The 22,934-nt window shown below is 49.9% G+C and overlaps 2 protein-coding genes across 2 annotated transcripts in view; both read left to right on the forward strand.

The window, feature by feature from the left end:
- The window catches only part of LOC149348569 (uncharacterized), a 216,527-nt gene that overhangs the window by 193,377 nt on the left and 216 nt on the right, over positions 1–22,934 (forward strand). Inside the window, exons 2-6 of the mRNA XM_089588192.1 lie at positions 14,475–14,580; positions 16,015–16,105; positions 17,271–17,437; positions 20,321–20,389; positions 21,170–21,277. Coding sequence (XP_089444318.1) covers positions 14,480–14,580; positions 16,015–16,105; positions 17,271–17,437; positions 20,321–20,389; positions 21,170–21,179 — 438 coding nt within the window. The 5' untranslated portion in view covers positions 14,475–14,479 and the 3' untranslated portion in view covers positions 21,180–21,277. The remainder of the gene's footprint in view (positions 1–14,474; positions 14,581–16,014; positions 16,106–17,270; positions 17,438–20,320; positions 20,390–21,169; positions 21,278–22,934) is intronic.
- On the forward strand, positions 6,209–7,417 carry LOC149348576 (uncharacterized). The gene has a single exon (XM_089586063.1). It carries the CDS (start codon positions 6,209–6,211, stop codon positions 7,415–7,417), a length of 1,209 nt encoding a protein of 402 aa, XP_089442189.1.

Consider the following 22,934-nt stretch of genomic DNA (forward strand, 5'->3'; position numbering starts at 1 on the left):
GCTCGTCTGAGCCACGTCGCCAGCAGCGCGCTAGGCGTACCGACCGCTCTACAACGTGCTAAATAGTTTTGCGCATCATATGTAATCCTACGCTATGTAATGCCCCCAGTGGGCCCTTAGGGTATTTGAATAAAGAAATAAATGAAATAAATACACCTCATCGCGCCACTTTTTCTCAGTGGGGTGAAAGCATCGGCTGCTAGAAGACTCTTTCCGCAAGTCTTGCTGTTCTCCCGTGTCCGAGAGCCCACTTTGAAAGTGAGAACCTCGCGTTCGTATACTTCCTTTCAACTGCGAGCAACTTGTGAGAAGGGTTGTAGCCCCAGTACAACCTCGGCATACATGGCAACTGCCAAATTTTAGCGCGTTGACATTACTGCTGCCGTTTGCGCAAAATCTGTGTGTCTGGTGTTGTGTGATGACGCTTTGTGGGGTGTGCATAGGAAGTGGAGAGGAGGTGAAACCTCTGAGAGAAACAGAGGGGACGGAGTAATGGAAAGAACAGCGCAGTATGAGTGCAATGGGAAGAAATGGTCGGGCATGGAGAGGTGTGTGGCCACTACCACCAAGTACGAGAGTTCTTTGGATATCGTGTGTACAGGACTTGCCTAAAAACGCTTACTATTCTGCCTCGTGAGTCGCATTGATTGTCAGTGAATTTTGTTTTAGTGAGGAGAGCGTTTTCAAACAAACTTTCGCAGATAAAAATAATAAATGAGCGTTTCCAAACTACAGCAGACACCCATCATTCTGCCCCATACGGCGATCTGTTTCGCGTGGCGTTCTGATGGTGTCTACCTGGTTTGATGAAAATGAATCGGCAGGACTAAGGAAGACGAGTGAAACAAAGTATTTGCTTTCGCGGCCGTTCGTTTGCAGCCCCGTCAATGGACGGGGGCTTGTGCCCTAAAATATGTATTCCCACCTTACACTTAAGTGGCCTTTCCTAAAACGAAACGGTTGGGTTTTGCTCCTTGTTTCGTCTATATCTTGTATGTCCTGCAGCTTTGCATGGTGTCCAATTTAGCTTCCACCCAGCGAGTTCACAAAGAGGTTGACTACGCTGCTTGTTTTGAAAGGGTTTCCCTTTGTAATCGCTCATGCTTCGCGCACACTTCGGACCTCTGCACACTAGACTGCAAAGCCTGCAATCCCGTCGATATCTCTTGTGATAAGTTATACATATCGAAATGACAGTCTATAACCACTCACTTCCGAAATCTCGTCTTTCTTTGTCTCCTCCAGTCTCGGTGTCTTCCTTGGAAGCCAGTGGGGCTTTGGAAGTCAAAGGTGGCCCCGGTGTCACATGCGCTCCAAATATTATCGCAGCATCCCACTCTGGCTTCGTCACGGCAGCGGTGCAGCAGCGCAGTGCCACAGATGCGTCCTCAGCCAGCGCATCCCCGGCAACTTCCAGACAGAGCTGCGGTGCACGAGGTGACGGGAGGGTGCTGCTCCTGACTAGTACATGCGCCGGATGGCACGCGTGAGTTTTCTGCCTGGAAGGAATTGTTCTATCATAACTCAAGAGGTAGTGCCCTACTCTTTGATGCTAGGTCAGGGAGTCTTAGAACGCGCAGCTACAAAAAAAAAAATAACGAAGAAGATGATACACGTGCTGTGTGTGGTAGATCTCTAAAAGCAATTGAACACCTTATACTCAGACGCGGTGGTATCTATCCGGATGTCGATGCAGGCACAGCCACTCTTCTTGAGGCTCTAGGGTTTAGAGATAATGGTCATGTAAATAAAAATGCGGTGGAAGTTAGCGAAAAGCGATTGGCAAATTGGTGGCTGAAAAGCAGAATGCTGACATAAGGTTACAAGTGCAGGGAACCGTATTGAAAGAGAAAGCTAAATTTAAACAGAGTTAAACAAAAATAAGGAAAAAAAAATGCCGACCATAGCGGTAATTACCACCACTCTGTTTCGAAGGGCACACTCCTGTCTTCCATGCATGCATCCTTGCGGCGCTGTTTATCGTGGAGACGAGAATATTGATAGAAGAAAAACTATGTTGTGTTGATGTCACTCCTTCGGGGCATTATAGGCGCGAATATGAAGGCAAAATGAAGAAGACGTAGACACAAGGCAAGTACCGCTTTCTCTGACCCGACCGGAGGCTGACAGGCAATCGGCCCAATATTGTAAATCGACGGCGTCACGCTGGTCCTTTGCAGGACCGGCATTCGCCAATACGTGCCCAATATTGGGCCGATTACCTACGCTGCTGCTGGGGACAGTTGCGTAAGCGAGGCTTCGGCAGAGAACTCCATGAGCCCGTGAAACTATTTTCAGCTTGTTTGCTCAATGACTTCACGCCAGACCTTATAAGTCGTGCACTGAGCTAAGAAGGGCATTCACTTCTCGCAGGCTGGTGGGCCTTGGGATGGCGTAGCGACTGCTACTGCTAACACTAAAAAACCGCCAGCTGTGCTCTCTGGTGCCCGAGGTGTGCGCGACGCTTCAAAGGGTGACAAGTGGCGAGTAGGGGCGCAGTGCACGGCCACGTCGCGAGGCGGTATGTATGGCGTTCCGAAATTCAGCAACGCTTGGATGACGCAAACGATAGTTATGGCATGCTTCAGGTTGTCGGTAGCACAAAGTAGCGGAGGACATCTCGGACATACTTAGAAGCCTCTTAGAGGCAACTTTAAGCGTAGAAATTCAGGACTGGTCGGTTGTGTGCCCTCTCATTCCTCAGCGCTCCTTAGCACGAAAGAATGACAATTTAATCTCGCGGGGTGCCGTGCTGCATTGAATACGCAGTGCTCTAATGAAGTGGCCAGCGCTGGCTTGGGTTCGAAGCCCACTTCCGGGGGATTTCGTTTTCTTTATTTTTGTCATTAATTAGGCAATGCCGATGACGTAATGGGTTCACGTTGGCTTTTGCAATGTCGGGCGTGGACAATGAGAATGCCATATTTTCCGCTCCATGAGCAATATAATGCCTTTGTATTAAAACTGGCAGTGCGATAAAAGGAGCGCATTAAACGGCTTGCTGCATGCGTCTATTGCCGCGCATGTGCCATACGTTGTTATCGGAGTGTCAGTTCAGCAGAACTGCTGTTCACTTCGCGTACGAACAAAGCATTGATGCAGCATGTACTCATAGTCGTCTTAATCGTACTAACTAGAGTCCAATAGTACTCCGACCTAATGATTCCCATTCCCTGTACTTCACCATATCCAATGCTGTACTGACATGTTTGGCACTAGGCTATTCTCTCTTCTAGGGATACCAGTGGCTCAGTTATTGCGCTCGGCTGCAGACCGGAAAGACGCGGGTTCGATTCCGGCCGCGGCTGTCGAATTCCCCTAGACGCGATATTCTAGAGGCCCGCGTACTGTGAGATGTCAGTGTACGTTAAAGAATCCCAGATGCCCGCAATTTCTGGAGCCCTCCACTACGGCGTCCCTCATAGCCTGAGTCGCTTTGGGACGTTAAACCTCCGTAAACTATGCACCAAAACAATTTTGTTTTGCGATACGTTTTGATGCAGACATTAGCAAGAATTAAAGGCAGAGAAAACAAAAAAAAAACGGATACGGCTTTTCACAGGTTACTGCATATAGAAATGCATGAAAGATGCGTGAAAAAGCAACGCCTTCTATTTCAACTAGAGCAGGGCATCCCCTTTCCTCAGGCTGTCGCTCGGGTCAAGGCGAGGAGAATCCTGCAACCGCCTTGTGCCCAATGCCAGTGGTGCTCTCTGGTGTGCGGTACCTGTGACGGCCTGCAATGGACGTGTGTCGTCAAAGGCCATCGGCAAATGCGTACGTATGGCATTCCGATAGTCGGCAACGTTTCGTTGATCCAACATATGGCAAGAGCTACACAGCAGGCGTCAAGAAGTCGGTAGCAGGAATCAGTGGAGAGTACCTGGGACATATTTCCTGGCTCTTGGTCGGAAATTATCGTGCCATAATTATCAGAGCATCTCTCTGAAACTAATCTGTTTTCGGCATAGCCATCTTTCTCTCCGTCTGTCTTCCTTTAAACCATCTACTTGCAGCTTTTTCTTTAGTCTAAGCGCCACGATAAGTGAAAAAAAAAATATTAGGTCTATCGCAATGTGCGCGTGCTGAAGTCTGCAGCATGTGCGAATTAGATGCCCCCTTGCGATGGTTTCGGTTTGGATTCCGTGGCTTATAGCGGGCGCATCATTTCCATTGGAGTTGTCTATAGAATTCGCCTGCGAGCCAAGTGTTGATACAGCTGCGAATGCTGTACGTCCCCTGAAAGTATTAACCTATATGAGACAATTTCGCGCTTTTTCGGATGCTTCCGGCCTCTTCCAGTATCTGCGTGCATCTGTCTTGCAATAAGGTATGCAGTACGCTGAGACCATAACGGACCCTTACAGCATTGCCTCCTGTGTCCTTATCGACATCGTGGGTTTTGTTTCAACTAGCATATAGTAACATTTCATTGTCTAATCTATGCTAGTCTGTTTTGAATGCTGCGGGTACGCACACAGGTGAGAACCATGACTGGGGAACATATTCCTTTATCCCCAGGTTCCAGAAGCCGTGGTTCCAAGAATGTCTCAAAGAGGCCGCCACATGTAGGACCGCGTCTGCACTGAAGCTGCTATCTGTGCTCCTGATCTGCGATGTCTTCCTGGTGAGTAGGGCGGTGGACGTACATTAAATGCAGAGCGATTGGAAGACTGGAGCGAATCCACAATGATTGTGAGCGCGGAAAAGTACTCGCACAGAATTCCCGCAGTTGTAGTTCTTACCGCACGCGGAATACAAGAACTCTGGATTTGGACGCAGATCTCAGAGGTGACCTGTGTAACAGACAACAGCGGCACGTTTGTAAAGCATAGAACTGGCTCAGTGGTTTCATTTCATTTTATTTCGCTTTATTTTTCGAGAATGTAAGTTACATCCTAGAGAGATGCAAGGGCTAAAAGCTGCTAAAAAGCAGCTTGACGGGGCCCAAACACCTCAAATGGCAGTACACGACAGAACGCAAAAAAAAGGTTTACAAAGATATATAGGTTAGAAGAGGCAAACACAACGAAGCAAGTGACATTGATTCAATACAATGAAAAACAATGGCAGTTTACAGACGCATGGAAACAAAGAAAGGACCCCCCCCCCCCCCAAAAAAAAAAAATCATTGTGCATACATGGCACCTGCAGACAGAGGCACATAAAATGCAACCAGGCTATATATTAACAAAATACATTTTAACTCACTTTGTTTAACACCAGCCAAAACTTTGTACTTATTAAGAGTGGTCGGTAAATTGTGTTCAAGCGTTTGAAGTTTATAATTATTTCGAAAATATGGAATATACCAGGCATCGGTGTTTCGGGTGTGGGTTCGATTCAAAGCGGTCCTTAAATGGGCAGTATGTATGAGGAAATCTCTATAAGCACGAGAAGAATGGTAAAAAAACCTCAAAATGCGAAAAACATACATATGTTCAAAACGAATTATTTTATAATTAATAAAGGCACTTCGTGATGGAGAGAGATAAGGAAGGTTTGCAATGTAGCGGATCATTTTCTTCTGCAGAACCTGTATTTTTATCACATAGCACTTGACTACTGGCCAAAAAACGGCTGAGGCTTAGCTAAGGTTAAGCCTAGTCAGATGCGAAGCCAGACGTTCATCCCGCTGTTCATCGGTCTCTGTGGGACGCTCAAGCTTTCGCTTCTCGTTCAAATCAGCCCTGTTTCTAGGCGGCATCCCAACACCTGGCCGCCTCGTAAGTGCCCGGAGAGCGAGGCAAGCTCAGCTTTATACCGGTGCTGTAGCGTCACGTGGTCAGCTGCAGCGCTTCTGATGTGGAGCCTCCACCGCCGCGGCCGACCGCGTGAGCCGGCAGCCCATCTCTCCTCTGCTGTGACGTCATGTTGTCACGTGGTGTCACGTGGTCACGCTAAAGGTCAATGGTAGATCCGCCGCCGCGCTCGACGGGCTGTAGTGTAGCTCTAGTAATATTGTAACGTGCTTTGTGTCGACGACGAAGCGGAGGAGATCGAACTGTAGAGGAAAACGAAGGTGGTCTGTCTGGCTGGTTTTGAGCTCTCCGCTCTGTCATTAAACGTCTCAGAAAGACGTCCCAGACGTGCTCAGTGCCAGCTGAGTACGTAACAGTTGTGGTGGACGTTGCGGGGTACCAACACGGATCCTTCTGGTCCTCGACGCAGCGGCAGAGTTGTTGAATTACCGCCCCTTACATTGGATATGCCTCGGGACGCCGACGCCGAGCAAGCAGCACCCGCTGCGAGCCACTCGCAGCATCACCGCGAACCGCGCACCTTTGCTGGAAGGTCCGATGAAGACGTCGACGAGTGGCTCACTAATTACGAGCGGGTAAGCCGGTATAACCGATGGGATGCTACAGTGAAGCTAGCCAACGTCGTATTCTTTTTGGAAGCGACAGCCCTGATTTGGTTTGACAACCATGAAGACTCCCTCACCACGTGGGACCGTTTCACAGAAGAGATAAAGAAGTGTTTTGGTGACGGTGCTGCCAAAAAGAAACGAGCTGAACAAACGCTGCTTCAACGGGCCCAATTACCTGGTGAGACTTGCACCATGTACATCGAAGACATCATAAAATTGTGCCGGGTAGTGAATTCACGGATGTCTGAAGAAGATAAGGTTGGGCACTTACTTAAAGGGATTGCAGAAGATGTACACAACTTCCTTATCAGCAAAGACAGCTTAAAGTCTACTGCCGACGTCATTAGGCACTGCAGAACGTTCGAGGCCTTGAAGCTTCGTCGTATTGTCCCGAAATTTGGACGCCTGGCCAATGTCACCTCCGTCGCCAGCGTTGACTTCGCTGCTCCAGTGCCGATGGCTGACATGATTCGACAAATTGTGCGCGAGGAACTCCTCCGGCATAAAGAACCTGTGCACCGTGATGACGCCCAGCAGGATGGTTGCGCATTGCAGGCAGAGCCCGCGACACCATCCACTTCTTGGGTTCCAGCTGGCAGTGCGCAGAACTTCGCCGACCGGAGACCCTGCGATTTACGGTCCGCCTCCCAGTCTGTGGGAAGACGGCGCGCCTACACAGGCGGTGACTTCGCGCGACAGCAGCCTCCACCTGACTACAACCAACGTTTCGAACCCGCTTGGCAGGCGCCATACATTGACCGCTGGCGCCCCCTACCAGTGTGTTACCGCTGTGGCATGACCGGACACATATCGCGATATTGCCGCCGACGAGGCCCCATGCAACAAGACCGCCGCTCATGGCCGAACTCTTCCCTTAACCCCGATGTTGAAGTTCAGCACCCTACGCCACCATCCTCTTGGGGTAACTACCGTGCGGCACTGTTGCGAAACTCCTCGCCTGCCTCTGACCGCAGCCTGACTCCACCACCTTCACGTCAACGACGATCACCGTCCCCTCGGCGCCGCTCTCCCCCTCCGGGAAACTAGACGGCGCGGCCGATGGAGGTGAGGCCGCCGGCGATGAGATGACATCAATACCTCTTCCTGTGTTTATGCTAAAGAACAAACTTGAAGTACTTATAGACGGAATTCGAACTATGGCTTTAGTAGACACCGGTGCGACTGTATCTGTAATGAGTTTGATGTTTAAGAATAGTTTGGGACGAAAAGTTATGTTCGGCTGGGATCAGGCTGTGGTGTTTCGGGGTGTTGGTAGTGAAAGATTAGTTCCACTTGGTGTCTGCTCTGCGAATGTTATTATCGGTGGACAAATGTTCAGGACTGAATTTACTGTGCTGTCACGTTCTACGCATGACGTCATACTTGGGATTGACTTTTTGCAGCAGTGTGGGGCAACATTAGATTGTCGTACAGGAGGGATTTCATTGAACGCTACTCTGATGTCGGCTCTAGTGGAAAGCTCCTCTCTTGATTTCGGAGCGTTCTCTGTGTCGGAGGACACAGTTGTCCCGGCGACGTCCGCCGTATTCGTGCCGGTTGTTTCATCTAAAATTTTGTGCGACGCCTTTGACGCCGTGGTGGAACCCACTGCACTTACGTGTGCTAAGAAGAGTGTCCTCGTGCCTCGTTGCATAGTCCCCGTGACGGGTGGCCACACCGCGCTGTGGACAGTGAACTATTCGGAAGAGCCCACCGTATTACCTCGTGGCATGAAACTTGCGCATTTCGAGGACAGTTTGTCTGTTTCAATCGCGGCGCTCAGTAACCGCGCTTTTGAAGAGCTGGAACACCCCTGTGAAGATTACAAAGTTCAAGCTATGGTTAATAAGTCTCTTTCCACAACCGAGCGCCGCATTTTGGTGGATCTGCTTTCGAAGTATGTCACTGTGTTTGATTTCTCCAGAGAAAATCCAGCACCCATTCCGCGTTCTCGCATTCATCATGTGATCAACACCGGCTCCGCACCTCCAATACGACAGAGGCCTTACCGCCTATCACCGACCGAACGTGAGCTAATAGACCAACAAGTTCCGGACATGTTAAACCGAGGAGTTATCCAGGAATCTTCAAGTCCTTGGTCGGCTCCAGTTATTCTCGTCAAAAATAAAGATAATACGTGGCGATTCTGTGTGGACTATCGTCGCCTGAATACCATAACCAAAAAAGACGTGTACCCGCTCCCACGCATAGACGATGCCGTCGACTGTCTTCACTCCGCCTCATACGTTTCCTCGGTTGATTTGAGATCAGGATACTGGCAAATACCAATGCACCCGAACGACAAATAAAAGACAGCGTTTGTCACGCCTGACGGACTGTATGAATTCAACGTTATGCCTTTTGGACTTTGCAATGCACCTGTCACATTTGAAAGATTTATGGACACTATTTTGCGTGGTCTGAAGTGGCAGATTTGTTTGTGTTATTTGGACGATGTTGTGATCTTTGGGAAGACATTTAACGAACATAACAGCCGCCTCGCTATCGTCCTCGACTGCATTGAAAGAGCGGGCCTGATCCTTAACTCTAAGAAGTGTCACTTTGGCGAACGCCAAATAATTGTCCTCGGTCACTTGGTCGATAACGACGGTGTCCGGCCGGATCCCCAGAAAGTTGAGGCTGTCACCAATTTCACAGCGCCGACATCAGTCAAGGAACTTCGCAGTTTTTTGGGGCTATGCTCGTATTTTCGCCGTTTTGTGCCCCGGTTTGCCGACGTCGCCTCCCCTCTCACGTGCCTTCTGCAAAAAGACGTGCTATTCCAGTTGACCCCTGACTGTGAGTCTGCATTCCGCCATCTGAAATTTCTCCTAACGTCGGGCCCTATCTTGCGCCATTTCTGCCCGTCTGCTCCCACCGAAGTTCACACCGACGCCAGTGGTGTCGGAGTTGGCGCTGTGCTCATCCAGCGCCACAGCGGAGAACAGCACGTGATAGCTTATGCCAGCCGGTCACTGAGAAAGTCGGAACGGAACTACACAGTTACCGAACAAGAGTGTCTGGCGGTAGTTTTTGCTGTGCAGCGCTTTCGTTCCTACCTGTACGGCAATGCTTTTACCATCGTCACGGATCATCATTCGCTCTGTTGGCTCGTAAACCTCCGTGACCCATGCGGCCGACTTTCCCGCTGGGCTTTGCGGCTACAAGTGTTCAACTTCACTGTCGTGTACAAAAGTGGCCGTCAACATGCCGACGCTGACTGTCTCTCGCGCTTGGGGGGGAAATCTGACTGTGCAGCCTGCTCGTGGCCCCCCCCGCCACCGAATACGGGCCGGGGTAGTTTCGGCTACTAGGCTTTGTTTCGGTGCAATGCCAGCAGTGGGGATGGGATGGCCGGGACCCATCCTCTGGGGATGCAAACCCCCAATGGGAGTGGCAGCGACTCCCAGACGACTGTGAGGGCCAGTCGTGCACGTGAGGTCCGATGCCTGAGCGGAGGTAGGCCTGGGTTTATACTCAGGTTGGACCCACGAAATCCGGCCCGGAAGGCATGTCAAAACGCCAAAAGGTTTTCGAATACATGCTACCTTCCTTCCTCTGCGCGCGGGGGCGTGCAAGTCTGGCTACCGACGCGTCGGTTTCTGGTTACGGAGAAACCAGGTCCGCGCGGGGGTTCATAGTGGCCAGGCTCTGAGGACCGCCGCCCCGGGGAAGCGGCCTTACGGCCGGCCGCAGGCTTAACCGCCTGCGGGATGCCGGGGGATGAGGGCTTAGTACTGCCTCGTAAGAGTCTGGCGAAAACCGAAGATGTGTGGAGTACCGGTGGAGTAGGCCCGGGTCATCTCATCCTAAGCCACGTTCTTGGTTAGTGGCCCGGTCGCCCAGCCTTGAACACTCTCTCCTCAGTAGGAGAAGAGTAAGCTAGGAGAGGAAATAAGTGCATGGATGGTTGGAGGAAGCACAGATGGGCCCCCCGGAGTCTGACCGATTCTGAGGCCGCGAGGCCGTTGACGAACTGGGCGTCCACTGGCGTGGACAATCACACATACTTCCGGTGTCCGAAAAACCGCGAAAAACCTTCAACGGCTAGTAGCCGGCAGGTGGGAAAAGCCTTCTAGTGAGCGATGAGGAGCCCCAGGTAGCTACTGACCCCGTGTTAGGTTTTCCTGTCTCCGACGGTCGGAGCCCGTTGCGTATGGTGGGTGGTCGGGCATCCCGTGAGTGGGGCCGCACCATTGGGCAATCTCGATGCTCTCCCTGCCCTGGCCAGGCGGGCCAGTAATGGAGTCGAGATAATTGAAGGATCAGAGCAAAAATCTCGCTGTCCCCATTCCCTTCCCACGTCCCATTTCCCTTTGCGCTACTTCCCAGGGGAGGTCAGGGGAGCCTCCCCGGGCCCGCTCTCTCGGCTGTGGGTCGCTAATGTAGCATTATCCCTAATATTTTATTTTTCCACCCACGGGTGGTCAAATTACAACTTGCCTACGGGCATCCTCTTTTATTTTCCAATTGGGTTAAGCCTGTTGTGTGTAAACGGTGCAGGCAGGGGCCTATTATTTTTATTTCCTTTTCGGTTGCCCCAACCTATTCAATGTCTCTCGCGCTTGCCTCTTCCGACGACCGGTTGCGACGACGACAACTTCGACGACTACCTCGCTTCTGTATCACCAACGTTTCCTGATCCTAACCAATTCAAGACTGAACAGCGCAAGGACACTACGTTAACGGCCCTCTTTGACTCCGCCAGTCATTCCACTGCTGCCCGTTTCTGTATTCGCGCCGGTTTACTTTACAAGAAGAATTTCACGCCCGGCGGTGCACGGTTTCTTCTCGTCGTGCCGGCAAGCCTTCGAATCCCTGTCCTTCAACTGATGCACGACGATGCCATGTCTGGCCACTTGGGAGTTGCTCGTACCCTTCACCGCACAAAAGAACGGTTTTACTGGCCCAAAATGCGCCAAACGATTCAACAATACGTAGCCAGCTGTGTCCAGTGCCAGCGTTATAAGCTTCCTACGTCGTGTTCGCCAGGGCAGCTCCACCCTATCACACCTCCGACCACACCATTTGAGCAAGTGGGCATCGACCTGCTAGGCCCTTTTCCACGGTCTGCGAATGGTAACCGCTGGGTTATCGTGTGTGTTGACCACCTAACACGCTACTGTGAAACAGCCGCCATACCTTCCGCCACTGCTTCTGATGTGTCTATTTTCCTCCTGCGCTCCCTCATTCTCCGTCATGGAGTTCCTTTCGTCGTCATCAGTGATCGTGGGCGCCAGTTTACCGCAGATGTTGTCGAAGAACTGCTTCGTAGCTGCGGATGCAATTTTCGTCACTCGACACCGTATCACCCCCAAACGAACCGCCTCGTTGAACGCACAAACCGCACCCTCACCACTATGCTGGCCATGTACGTCGATTCTGACCATAAGAACTGGGATGACATCCTCCCTTTTATTACGTATGCGTACAACACTGCCCAATATGAAACAACTGGTTACAGCCCATTTTACCTTGTGTACGCTCGCGTTCCCCGCCGCTGCATCGACACCATCCTTCCTTTTTCTATCCACAACGAGCCTTCCATCGCCGCCACACTCTGCCGAGCTGAAGAAGCACGTCGAATTGCACGCCTCCGCATTTTGGACTCACAGCAGCGCTCTAAACAGCGCTACGACCCCCGTCACCAGCCCATCTCCTATGACCCTGGCGATCGAGTGCGGTTGTGGACGCCACTACGGAAGCGTGGCTTGTGTCAGAAGCTTCTGTCTCACTACACTGGCCCTTTTGTTGTGCTTGAGCGCATCAGTGATTTGAACTACGTCGTCTCGCGCCTTACTGTCAGTGGCCGATGCTCACGAAAGACCCAGGTGGTGCATGTTGCTAGGCTGAAACGATTCAGTCCTCGGGACACTGCTTAGCTTGCCGTGGGCGGCTTCGTCTGCGGAGGGAGAAGTGTAACGTGCTTTGTGTCGACGACGAAGCGGAGGAGATCGGACTGTAGAGGAAAACGAAGGTGGTCGGTCTGGCTGGTTTTGAGCTCTCCGCTCTGTCATTAAACGTCTCAGAAAGACGTCCCAGACGTGCTCAGTGCCAGCTGAGTACGTAACAATATGCTTCGCATAAAAGGCGTCGGTTCTATTCCGCCGCCGCGGTCCAATTTCGATACAGACGAAAATTTAGAGGCCCGTGTACTGTGCGATGTGAATGCACGTTCACAACCCCATGCGCAACGCCAGGTGGTCTAATTTTCCGAAACCCTTCACTACGGCGTCCCTCATAGCCTAAGTCGCTTTGGGACGTTAAACCCCCATGAACCATATACCAAACATTCCAATTTGGTTTGCCCTATTCTGTTGGTGGCTCAAACTCCGCCGGCACAGCTATGTAACGAATAGTGACCCGCCTTTCCTTTTGAAGAGATCTCGGCTGAGACTGCATTCCTCATTTCATCAATAATTTTAGCGTCAAAGCGCCCGATACAGAGCTTTTTCATTAAATGCTTAATAAGATTGAGCGAAGGGGGCAACACTTAACGAATTTCGACGAAGTTGGAAGAGAACAGGTGTCTAAGGGCACGAAGCTGCTGCATATCTTCACCGTTATAGGAAGAAAGCTAAGTTCAGGCTGAAATGCGTTTGGCAGGTACTCACGGAATTTGTTCGCAAAAAACTTTGAAATCACTGCGGCGACCCGCATTGGAACAACGCGAAAGCAAAACATCCACATACTAGATCGACGTTCGTGGCTGTTCTGATGATCATGTACTCTATCGACGTCCGTAGCTATTTTGACGTCTAAGTGTGTTTTTTCGCTTTTAAATAACTAATTGCACCTCATGGATGAAATTTTTTCCACGGCAAAATTTTATCGCACACTATCTGTGACAATCACAAAGATTGCTATCGCCCCGTCGCGGTGGCTCAGTGGTTACGGCGCTCGGCTGCTGACCCGAAAGACGCGGGTTCGATCCGGGCCGCGGCGGCTGAATTTCTTGAATGCGAAATTCTAGAGGCCCGTGTGCTGTGCGATGTCAGTGCATGTTAAAGAACCCCAGGTGGTCGAAATTTCCGGAGCCCTTCACTGCGGCGTCTCTCATAGCCTCAGTCGCTTTGGGACGTTAAACCGCAATAAACCAAATCAAACCAAAGATTGCTATCATGGCGAGAATGTTCTTGGAGGGTTGCCTGGTCTTCTCTCTGCTTGAGTCTGTGCACTCAACATGGCGACATCTGGGCGAGTTTTGTTGAAAAATCTGTACCTCGGAAAACGCACCCATTTTCACATCCCAATGTTATTGGGCTCCCTGCTGAGACGCTCCAATTTAGCTCTGACGCATCTCCCTGCATCCGCGGCGACGAATACAGTACTCGGGTAATCCTGCGCAAACCAGGGAGAGTAGTCGTTCTATGTGTCTGGAGTCACATACTGCTTGCGCGAAACACTATCAATGAAGCAGTCTGCTTCCTAAGGTGAGCATTAAGATTGCAAGCATCAACGGGTAGCGCATACCAACGTCACTTTCAATTTTTAAGACTCAAAAAAAGGTATAGAGTCCTAAAGTATACAATCTATATTTGTACGTGCAGATCTGAGTTGAATTGTCTAAAAGCAGCTCAGGCAGTTCTCTTCGTAGTAAACCAACTCAGCTTTTAATTAAGGAACCGGATTCACCAGGCAACGATTGCCTTCGGACGAAACAGCGCTGCCATTCAACCAAGAAAAGCACCAGCGCGATAATCAGGCTGGCTATCTTGATATCTTCTATGAAGCGCACGGGTCCCTCAACTCCACGTTCGCATCCTTTTATGAGCTGATTAATAAGTGGAGTTGTATCTATGTTTCATGCCAATCTTTTCCTGCGTTTATTGTCTTTCGCTTGTTTTCTCTCAGTGCCGCCGCGTTGGCTCAGTGCTTATGGTGCTCGGCTGCTGACCCGAAAGACGCGGGTGCGATCCCGGCCGCGGTGGTTGAATTTCTTTGGGGGAGAAATTCTAGAGGCCCGTGTACAGTGCGATGTCAGTGCACGTTAAAGAACCCCAGGTGGTCGAAATTTCCGGAGCCCTCCATTACGGCGTCTCATAGCCTTAGTCGCTTTGGGAGGTTAAACCCCATAAATCAAACCTTGTCTTCTCTCACCCAGACTGGATGCCCTTCTCGGAAGCCACAGCGTGGCCAGATCGCCTCCGCGCCGTCCAGCAGTCGCCTGTCACGTGCCCACCGGGAAGAAGGCTGCTCGGGCACAGAAGGTGAGGATCGAGGGTTCGCGTTCATGTCACCAGCACACCGCGAGCTAGCGTGAATTCTGTCTGTCTGCGTTTGTAAATGCTCCTCATGCGTGCGAGGGCATGCGTTCCTCCAGTGAGCGTGCGAAGTGCGATGACAACGCAAATTTATCATGAGGCATGACAGCTTCTAGCCTTAATTGCAGGGATTGATGCTGTGTACAACAGTCGCTAAAGCCAAGCGAAGCAGTTACTGAATTCAGAGCAGCTGTTTTAATTTTTGACCTATGGAAAGAAAATTGATAGGTGTAACGTGTTAAGCGCAAGTGGGCGGAGTGGGCGAGGGAACAAACGTGGTTAATGAGAATGTAATCGAAATAAAGAGGAAGAAATGGGCATGGGCAAGGCATGTAATGCGAAGGCAAGAGAGCCACATGTCCTTAAGGGTAGCGGAGTGGATTCGAAGAGAAGGCAAGCGTAGCAGGGGGCGGCAGAAAGTTAGCTGGGCAGATGAGATTGAGAAGGCCGCGGGGACATGGCGTACACAGCTGGCAAAGGACTAAGACGGCTACATGCATTCATCGGGTTATTGGCTCCTTGCTGCTTTTGTGTCGGCTGAACTGAACAAATCATTCTTTTGCCGCAGACTGCCTGGCAACGACTCTTCATTACCTGCTTGTGGTCGGCGCTAGCGGTGCTCTCTGGTTTCAGCGAGGGCTTAACTACCCGACCCCTCGGTAAGGAGATACCCACGATGTTTCTGCTGTCCAGGTGCATTTCAGGGGCGTAGCACTCTGGCAACGATAAGGCAAGCGTCGAGGACATCGCTGCACGAGTCAGTGCCAAATTTTGTTTTAGCTGATTTGTTGGACCATTTCTGCTATCTTGAGGAAAGGAAATGCTGCAGAGCACCTTACTGGTTGACTAGTGACCCCATTCATGTTTGAACTATCGCGATGTGTTTCGACTCAATTCGGAAGCTTGGAAGTTGGAAGTTGTTTCGAATTTTGAGCCATGGAAAGAAAAATGATAGGAGTAACGTTAACGGGCGGAATGGGTGAGCGAACAAACGCGGGTGAATGACACCATAGTCGGAATAAAGAGAAGGAAATGGGCTTGGACAGGGCAAGTAGTGGGAAGGCAAGATAACCGCAAGTCCTTAAGGGTAACAAGTGGATTCTAAGAGAAGGCAAGCGTAGCAGGGGGCGGCAGAAAGTTAGCTGGGCAGATGAGATTAAGAAGTGTGCAGGGACATGGCGTGCACAGCTGGCAAAGGACAGGTTTAATTGGAGGCACATGGGAGAGGCCTTTGCCCTGCAGTGGGCGTAGTCAGGCTGATGATGAGCTATTGAACATCGCGAAGAGAGATACTACGACGGCTACATGCATTCATCGGGTTCTGTGGGCCCTGGCTTCTTCCGTGACGGCTGAACTGAACAGGGCATTCTTTTGTCGCAGACTGCCTGGCAATGACCCTACATTGCCTGCTTGTGGTCGCCGCCAGCGGTGCTCTCTGGTTTCGTCGGAGGCTCAGGTGCCCATCCCCTCGGTGAGCTGATGCCCACGATGTTACTACTATCCAGGTACATTTCAGTGGCATAGCACTTCAAAGCGTTAAGGCAAGCGTCGAGGACATGGCTCCACGAATCAGTGCCGAATTTATTTTAACTGATTCCTTGGCACCTTTCTGCTACCTTTGGGAAACCAAATCCTCCATTGAGCCTTACTGGTTGACTTGTGGCACTATATTCGTGTTGGAGCTCATCTCGCGCCGTATTTCGACTCTATTCGGACGGTCACTGCCGTCTCCCCATCTTATCGCCTTTTCCGAGTGGGCCACACTGCCGCCAACCTCCGCTTGCTCCAGTGGACCGATTTGCTTTGCTTTGAGAGAAAATTGCCTAAACGGACTCATTCTGTACAAGACTTTAAGCCGAAAGCCTTTCTTGGCTCATGAGTGGCGTTCGTCCGACAAGGCAGATCCGCAGCCAATCCAGCACTAGCCACATAACAATCCAACTGGCTATATACTTCTTTCTTGGCTCATGAATGGCGTCCGCAAAGATAATAAAAGCGCTAATATAAACAAAAATAGAAACAAGGGTAACAGTGGTTAAAATAAAAAAAATATAGACATAAAAATAACAGAAACAAAGAAATTACTAAAAGAAAGAAAAAAATTGGAGGCAGAAAACGAGGACAGGAAAACGCTTTCGCCTTTCCGATCTTAAGCAGACTTTTAGGTGCAATATGTGCTCATAATTACTTCGCTTTTTTTATGTTTTTGGAAAGAACGCCTGTTCATGTGATTGAATAAATCAACTATATAGGCAAGCATTCTGCGGAGACATATAGGCGTTCTTCTTACTTTGTCATTGTTACTCCGTGGGCAGTCTGATTTTCTGCGCTGAAAGAAATTTTCAAACCTTACACTTGTGTTCTTTCCGATAACGAGACAATTGCGTTTCGCTCATTGTTTCGTCTGTATCTCCTATGCGCTGCTGCTTTGCAGGGTGTCACATTGAGCTTCCACTCAGACAGTCCACAAAGAGAATGACTATGGTGCTTATTTTGGAAGGGTTTCGATTTTTAATCGTTCATGCTTCCCGCAGACTGTAGAGCCTGCAGTCCCGTCGATATCTTTCATTGTTATACATGTCGAAATGACAGTCTCTAACCACCGCCGTCCGAAATCTCGTCTTTGTCTCCTCCAGTCTGGGTGTCTTCCTTGGAAGCCAATGGTGGCCCCAATGCCCCTGCGGAGCATTAGACTCCCATTAGCCTACACCGACTTCGTCACGGCCGAGCAGCGCATCACTTCGGCGGATGTGAGCTCAAGCAGCGCATCCGCCGCCAGCTCCACACAGCTGCAGTGCAGGAGGTGAGTAGACGGTGCTGCTCATGACTAACACATGCCCCGCAAGGTGGCGCGCGTGAGTGTTCTGCTTGCGGCCGGTGTTTTAAGCTGAAAGCCTTTAATGCCTCATCGTTGTCGACTGAAGGTTGTCAGCAGAGGTTTCTCGCTTTTCGGTTGGTCAAAATTGTTATTACGTGAGAGTGCGCGGATTCGCAGTAACGAGGCCACCACCGTATGCCTGACGCCCCCTTTTGGAGCAGACGTCAACTAATAAAATAGTTGTCGTCCGCATCGACAGGGGGCGTAAGGCGTCCGTGGGTGACCACATTACATACTTCATTACTGCGAATATAGCCATGGATACAACCGAACTCATCGAAGCAGAGAGAGAGTCCTGCTAAAGAAGCAGTCAAAGTAGGCAGTCAAAGTGTGTAGTTGTAATGTGTAGTCAAATAAAGCACTAGTGCAGCACAAACAGTCTCGCAGTCAATACGAAACATTGCGCCAAGAGGCTTTCGCCTTGCAGCACTTGAGAGCCAAAGTGCCCCCTTAATTTTTTTCGTAGAGACGCAAAGATTCCTAGGAGGAAAACCCTACCGTGTTGATGTCACTGCTTTGACGCATTACAGGCGCAAATATGCCAGCGAAATGAAGAAGACATATACAAGAAGTAAATACCGCTTTTAGAGCGTTTGCTCAAACAGTCGCATTACTCAAGGTCGCGTTAGTATGAAACACTTGGTCATTCGAGTGATACCAGTGGCTGCTACCATTGGTACACAGATTGTGGACCACATAATTGGAGTAATGATGCAACGAAAACATCTTCGACGGAGGTGCGTCTGGTTGGGTTCTATCTTCGCTCTCCCTTTGTTAGCACGTGGCTGTCGCAGTCCACTAACGTACGCAGAGGGGAGCGTTCCTGGAGTCCTATTCATCGCCGCCTTTGTGAGCTGGATGTGCCATGACTCCACATGTCGCCTCTTGAATAGGTTTGGCTCCACGGCCAAGACGCTGGTCGGCGCGCTCGCAGTGTTCGGCGAGGGGGTTGGATTCCGAATTCATTAGCCGGATGTCATTTTTGTGTTTCCTTGTTATTTGGGTAGAGGTTCTTTGTTTTGGCCATTGTGTGAAGCGGGGCACTTGGAGCACGGGATTTTGTAAACGACACCCGTTTGTTTTTCTCTGGGGACGCGGTCTTTCGGTCGTGGTAAGAAGCGGCTTATTGTCAAAACAGATTTGTGAGCCACGTAGATTCCATATTTTCCCAGAATGCGTGCAAGTGCCTCATTGGTTCCCCTCACGTATGGAAGCAGCACAAGCGCGCGTTTCGTTGTTTCATTGTTGGCTGTTCCCCCTGTCATTCGACCCTGACGGCGGCCAACGCGTTGAATGAAGCCGAGTGTATAGCCATTCTTCTGTATGTAGGTCGGCGGGAATGGTGGCCTCTTCTGCTTTTTTCTCTGTTTGGGAAGAGCAGATTGCCTTTGATCTTCTCAGAAGGGAAGAGACGACGGATTCCTTGTGGCTAGTAGGGTGGTTGGAATTAAAATTTAGGTAGCGGCCTGAGCGGGTTGGCTTCCTATAGACACTGAACTTTAGATCTGCCCCTTTTCTTCTCATGAAGACGTCCAGGAATGGCAACGTGTTGTTCACTTCTCGTGCCATTGTGAATTGAATAGAAGGTTCGACGGAGTTGAGGTGTGACAGAAATTTTTCGACCTGCGGTGTCTTCAGAATGCAGAAGCAGTCGTCATTACATGTAACGAATGAAAACTTTTGGTTATTCTTGAAACGACATGAGTTCCTTAACTTCGATGGCCTCCATCGTCAGGTTGGCAGCAGTAACCAAGATCGCGGCGCCCTCGGCAGTGCCGCTGGTCTGCTTATAAAATTCTCCTTTGAAGGAACAAGCTGTGCTGTTTAGGCAAAACTCCAAAAGACGGCAGAGTTCTTCTGGGTTCAGGCTCGTCCTGGTAGGTCAGCGTCCGTTTCGAGGGCTTGCTTCTCTGCGGAAAGGCTCGGAAAGGGCACAGGTACGGTGGTACAGAGCGAGACCACGTCGAATGAGACCATGCACTCATCCCCTTCCAGTTGTACTCGTCGGCCACTTCGTCGAACGCCTTTCCCACGTACAACTGGAAGCGGACGAGTGCATGGTTTCATTCGACGTGGAATGTTAGCAAGTGCGTCCGCGTTTCCGCGTCACTACTTAAAAAAAAACTGTGTCAAGGCTTGGAATGCAACCAGGGCCGTTGGCAAGAGACGCTACCACTCCGCCACGAAGGCTCAGTTTGAGCGTGTATAAAGGCGCATCTAGTGAATGCATGGGTTTTACAAGTAAAATACAAGAAGTAAAAAAAATAAAAATAAGAAAGAACCAAAAATAAAAAAATAAATAAAAAAAACAAAAAAGGTGCGCTAGGAAACGCTTTCGCCTTGGAGCACTTTGGAGAGCCATAGTGCCCCTGAATCTCTTTTTTTTTTTAGGTAGTGACGCCGAAACGCGGACACGTCTGCCGGCTCTCGCCTTATTAAGATCCAGCCATGCAAAAGGCATGCTAGCATTCCTGGACAATAACTGGATGTCGTGAACCAGATTCAAGTAGTCCTTGCTTCTACAACACCATCCGCTATATACACTGTACTGCCATACTCCTTTGCCCCATGGATTTAAACGCGAGTACCTATTTGCTGCATGTCTCCATTCAATCCCCTAAACATCCCCTTTGACTTCCCTAAATATCTGCGCAAAGCTGTTTTTTTTTTCGATGCGTTATGGCGCAGAGGCGAGCCAGAATTACCCGAAACAAATATTACTTTTTGGAGATGACTGCATATAGAAATGCATGAAAGATGCGTGAAAAAGCTACCATGATGCGTCACATGTTTATGCCGTTTCCACAGGCTGTCGGTCGGCTCAAGACCGGGAGAATCCTGCAGCCGGCTTATGTCCAATGCCAGCGGTGCTCTCTGGTGAACGGGGAACGCTCGAAGCGGCCACCAGTGGACGCGTGTCGACAAATGCGTACGTATGGCATTGCAATAGTCACCGTCGTTTTGCTGACCCAACACATCGCGAGAGTTGCAGCAGGCGCCAAGAAGTCGGTAGCAGGAATCAGTGGAGCGTACCTGGGACATATTTCCTGGCTCTTGGCCAGAAATTAATGCTCCGAAATTATTCAGAGACTGTAATGTGTCCTGTATAATGTGTCCTTTAGCGCATCAGAGCAGCTCTCTGAAACTAATCTCTTTTCGGCATGGCTATCTTTCTCCTGTTTTTTCCCCTTAAACCATCTACTGCCAGCTTTTTCTGGAATCTAAGCGTCACAGTAAGTGAGAAAACAATATTAGGTCTGTCGCAATATGCGCGTGTCAAAGTCTGCATCATGTGCGAACTAAATGCCCCGTACGACTCTTTGGTGCGGATCCCGTGGGTTGTAATGGGCACATCATTTTAATCGGAGTAGTCGTTAGAACTCGCGTGCGAGCCAAGTGTTGATACTACCGCGAATGCGGTACGTTCCCTGAAAGTATTAACCTATATCAGACAATTTCGCACCTTTTCCGATGCTTCCGGCCCCTTCCAGTATCTGCATGCATCTGCCTTGCAATGCGGTATGCAGTATGCTGCGGTAGACCATTACGGATCATTACAGCATTGCCTGCTGTGTACTTATCAACTTCGTTGGTTTTGTTTCAACTAACATATGGTCACGTTTCGTTCTGTGAGGTCCATCATTCCTTTAACCCCAGGTTCCTGTAGCCGTGGTTCCAGGGATATCTGCAAAGAGGCCGTCATGTGAAGGACCGCGTCGGTGCTGAGGCCGCTATCTGTGCTCCGAATTCTGCTATGTCTTCCTCGTGAGTACGGCGGTGGGCGCAGATTAAATGCAGTGCGACTGGGGGACTTGACCGATTCCACAATGATTGTGAGCGCGCCGAAGTACTCGCAGAGAACCCGCAGTTATTGTTCTCAGCGCCCGCCGATTGCAAACTGTGGATCTGTACGCAGATCGCAAGGAGGTGATCTGTCTAACAAACTCCGACAGCATGTTCTTAAAGTACGGAAATGTTTTCAGTGAAACTTCATTCTTTCCCTGAAACTTTGTTTCCCTGAAACATTTCAGAGCTAAAAAACTTGAGCGAGCGCTGTCAATTAGACGCGGTAAAACAATGCCAGGCGACTTGGTTCTTTCATTTCTCAGGGAGCTAATTCGAAAAACTGAAGCATTATGCCCGACGAACCATTATAGTAGGAAAAACACTACGTTAGAAGCTATTATGTTCCGACATTCGTCCCAGTGTGTTCGCATGCCTTTGCACAGCGATTAACTAGGCCGCCCTACAAATAGTGGGCATGCTCAGTGAACACTGCGGGATCGTTCGTGGGTCGTTGTCATGCGTGCACGAATGGAGTGCCTCCGGAGAACACTGACGGCGAATTTCGAGGATTTGAAACCTGCCAGGGCAGCTCCGTAGGGGCGACAGGAAACACGAGAGGAACTTCGTTTTTTGCGAGGAATTTTTCGATCTGCCAAGGCGCTTGTATCCCGATGCTAGAAAGCGTGATAAGCGAGCGCGGTAGGGATGGCGGCAAATATAGGAAACCAATAAATTGCATGCGTCAGGGTGCGGTAGCAGCCCATCTTTCATTTCCATTATTCGTACCGGCCCACTACTGTCCCTCCAGTCGAGCATAGCGTAATTAAATGTGCTAAACTCTGGCCACATTGTTTCAGAAAACTCCGTCGAGTTGAAGAGGATTATTTGAGAACAAGAGCTCAAAGCAATTCGTCTGAGCGATACAAAGGGAGCGCCGATTTTCAGCACACAATTTTACTGCGATGGTAGTAGCAGTGCCGTTCCGCAAAATGTCGGCATGGGCACGTGTGAGGAAAGGCTTACCCACACACATCCACCCTTCTCCCCACCCTTATCCCAAAAAGCGCCACCCATCCGCCATTTCCCTCTCACCATCCTGCGCCATCCTGCGCCAGCGCAATTTAAAATCATATACATTATAAAAGATAAAAGCCTACACTCTAAACACGAATACTTTTGTATGGGAGTAAAAAAGGGAGTGAGCTGACACTGTGCGCTAGACGACATCTTACTGCCGTTTTATTCCTCTTGATTTAGACTTTACGTCATTGGCATAGGCTTCTGCGGACTTTGCCACCACGAGGCAAATGATTGTATTGGAGCAAAAAATTAAGGGCGAAAGACTAAAAGCGAAAAGCAAAATCTACTGCTGCAAATTACAATTTCTTTCACACAATCCAGACAGCGGAAACGATAATAGAGTATAACTAACACCGATAATCCCGAAGTGACTCAGGCTATGAGGGACGCCGTAGTGAAGAGTACCAGAAATTTCGACCACCTGGGGTTATTTAACATGCACTGACATCGCACAGCACACGGGCCTCTAGAATTTCGGTTTCATGGGTATTTGGCACTTGGTGGATTACTTGATGCGTACGCCTCAAACACAGCGGCGACTTTTCAGGGATAGTGC

The sequence above is a fragment of the Amblyomma mixtum genome, chromosome 4, assembly GCF_055824585.1.
Source record: "Amblyomma mixtum isolate Tamu chromosome 4, ASM5582458v1, whole genome shotgun sequence".
NCBI classification, from domain to species: domain Eukaryota; kingdom Metazoa; phylum Arthropoda; class Arachnida; order Ixodida; family Ixodidae; genus Amblyomma; species Amblyomma mixtum.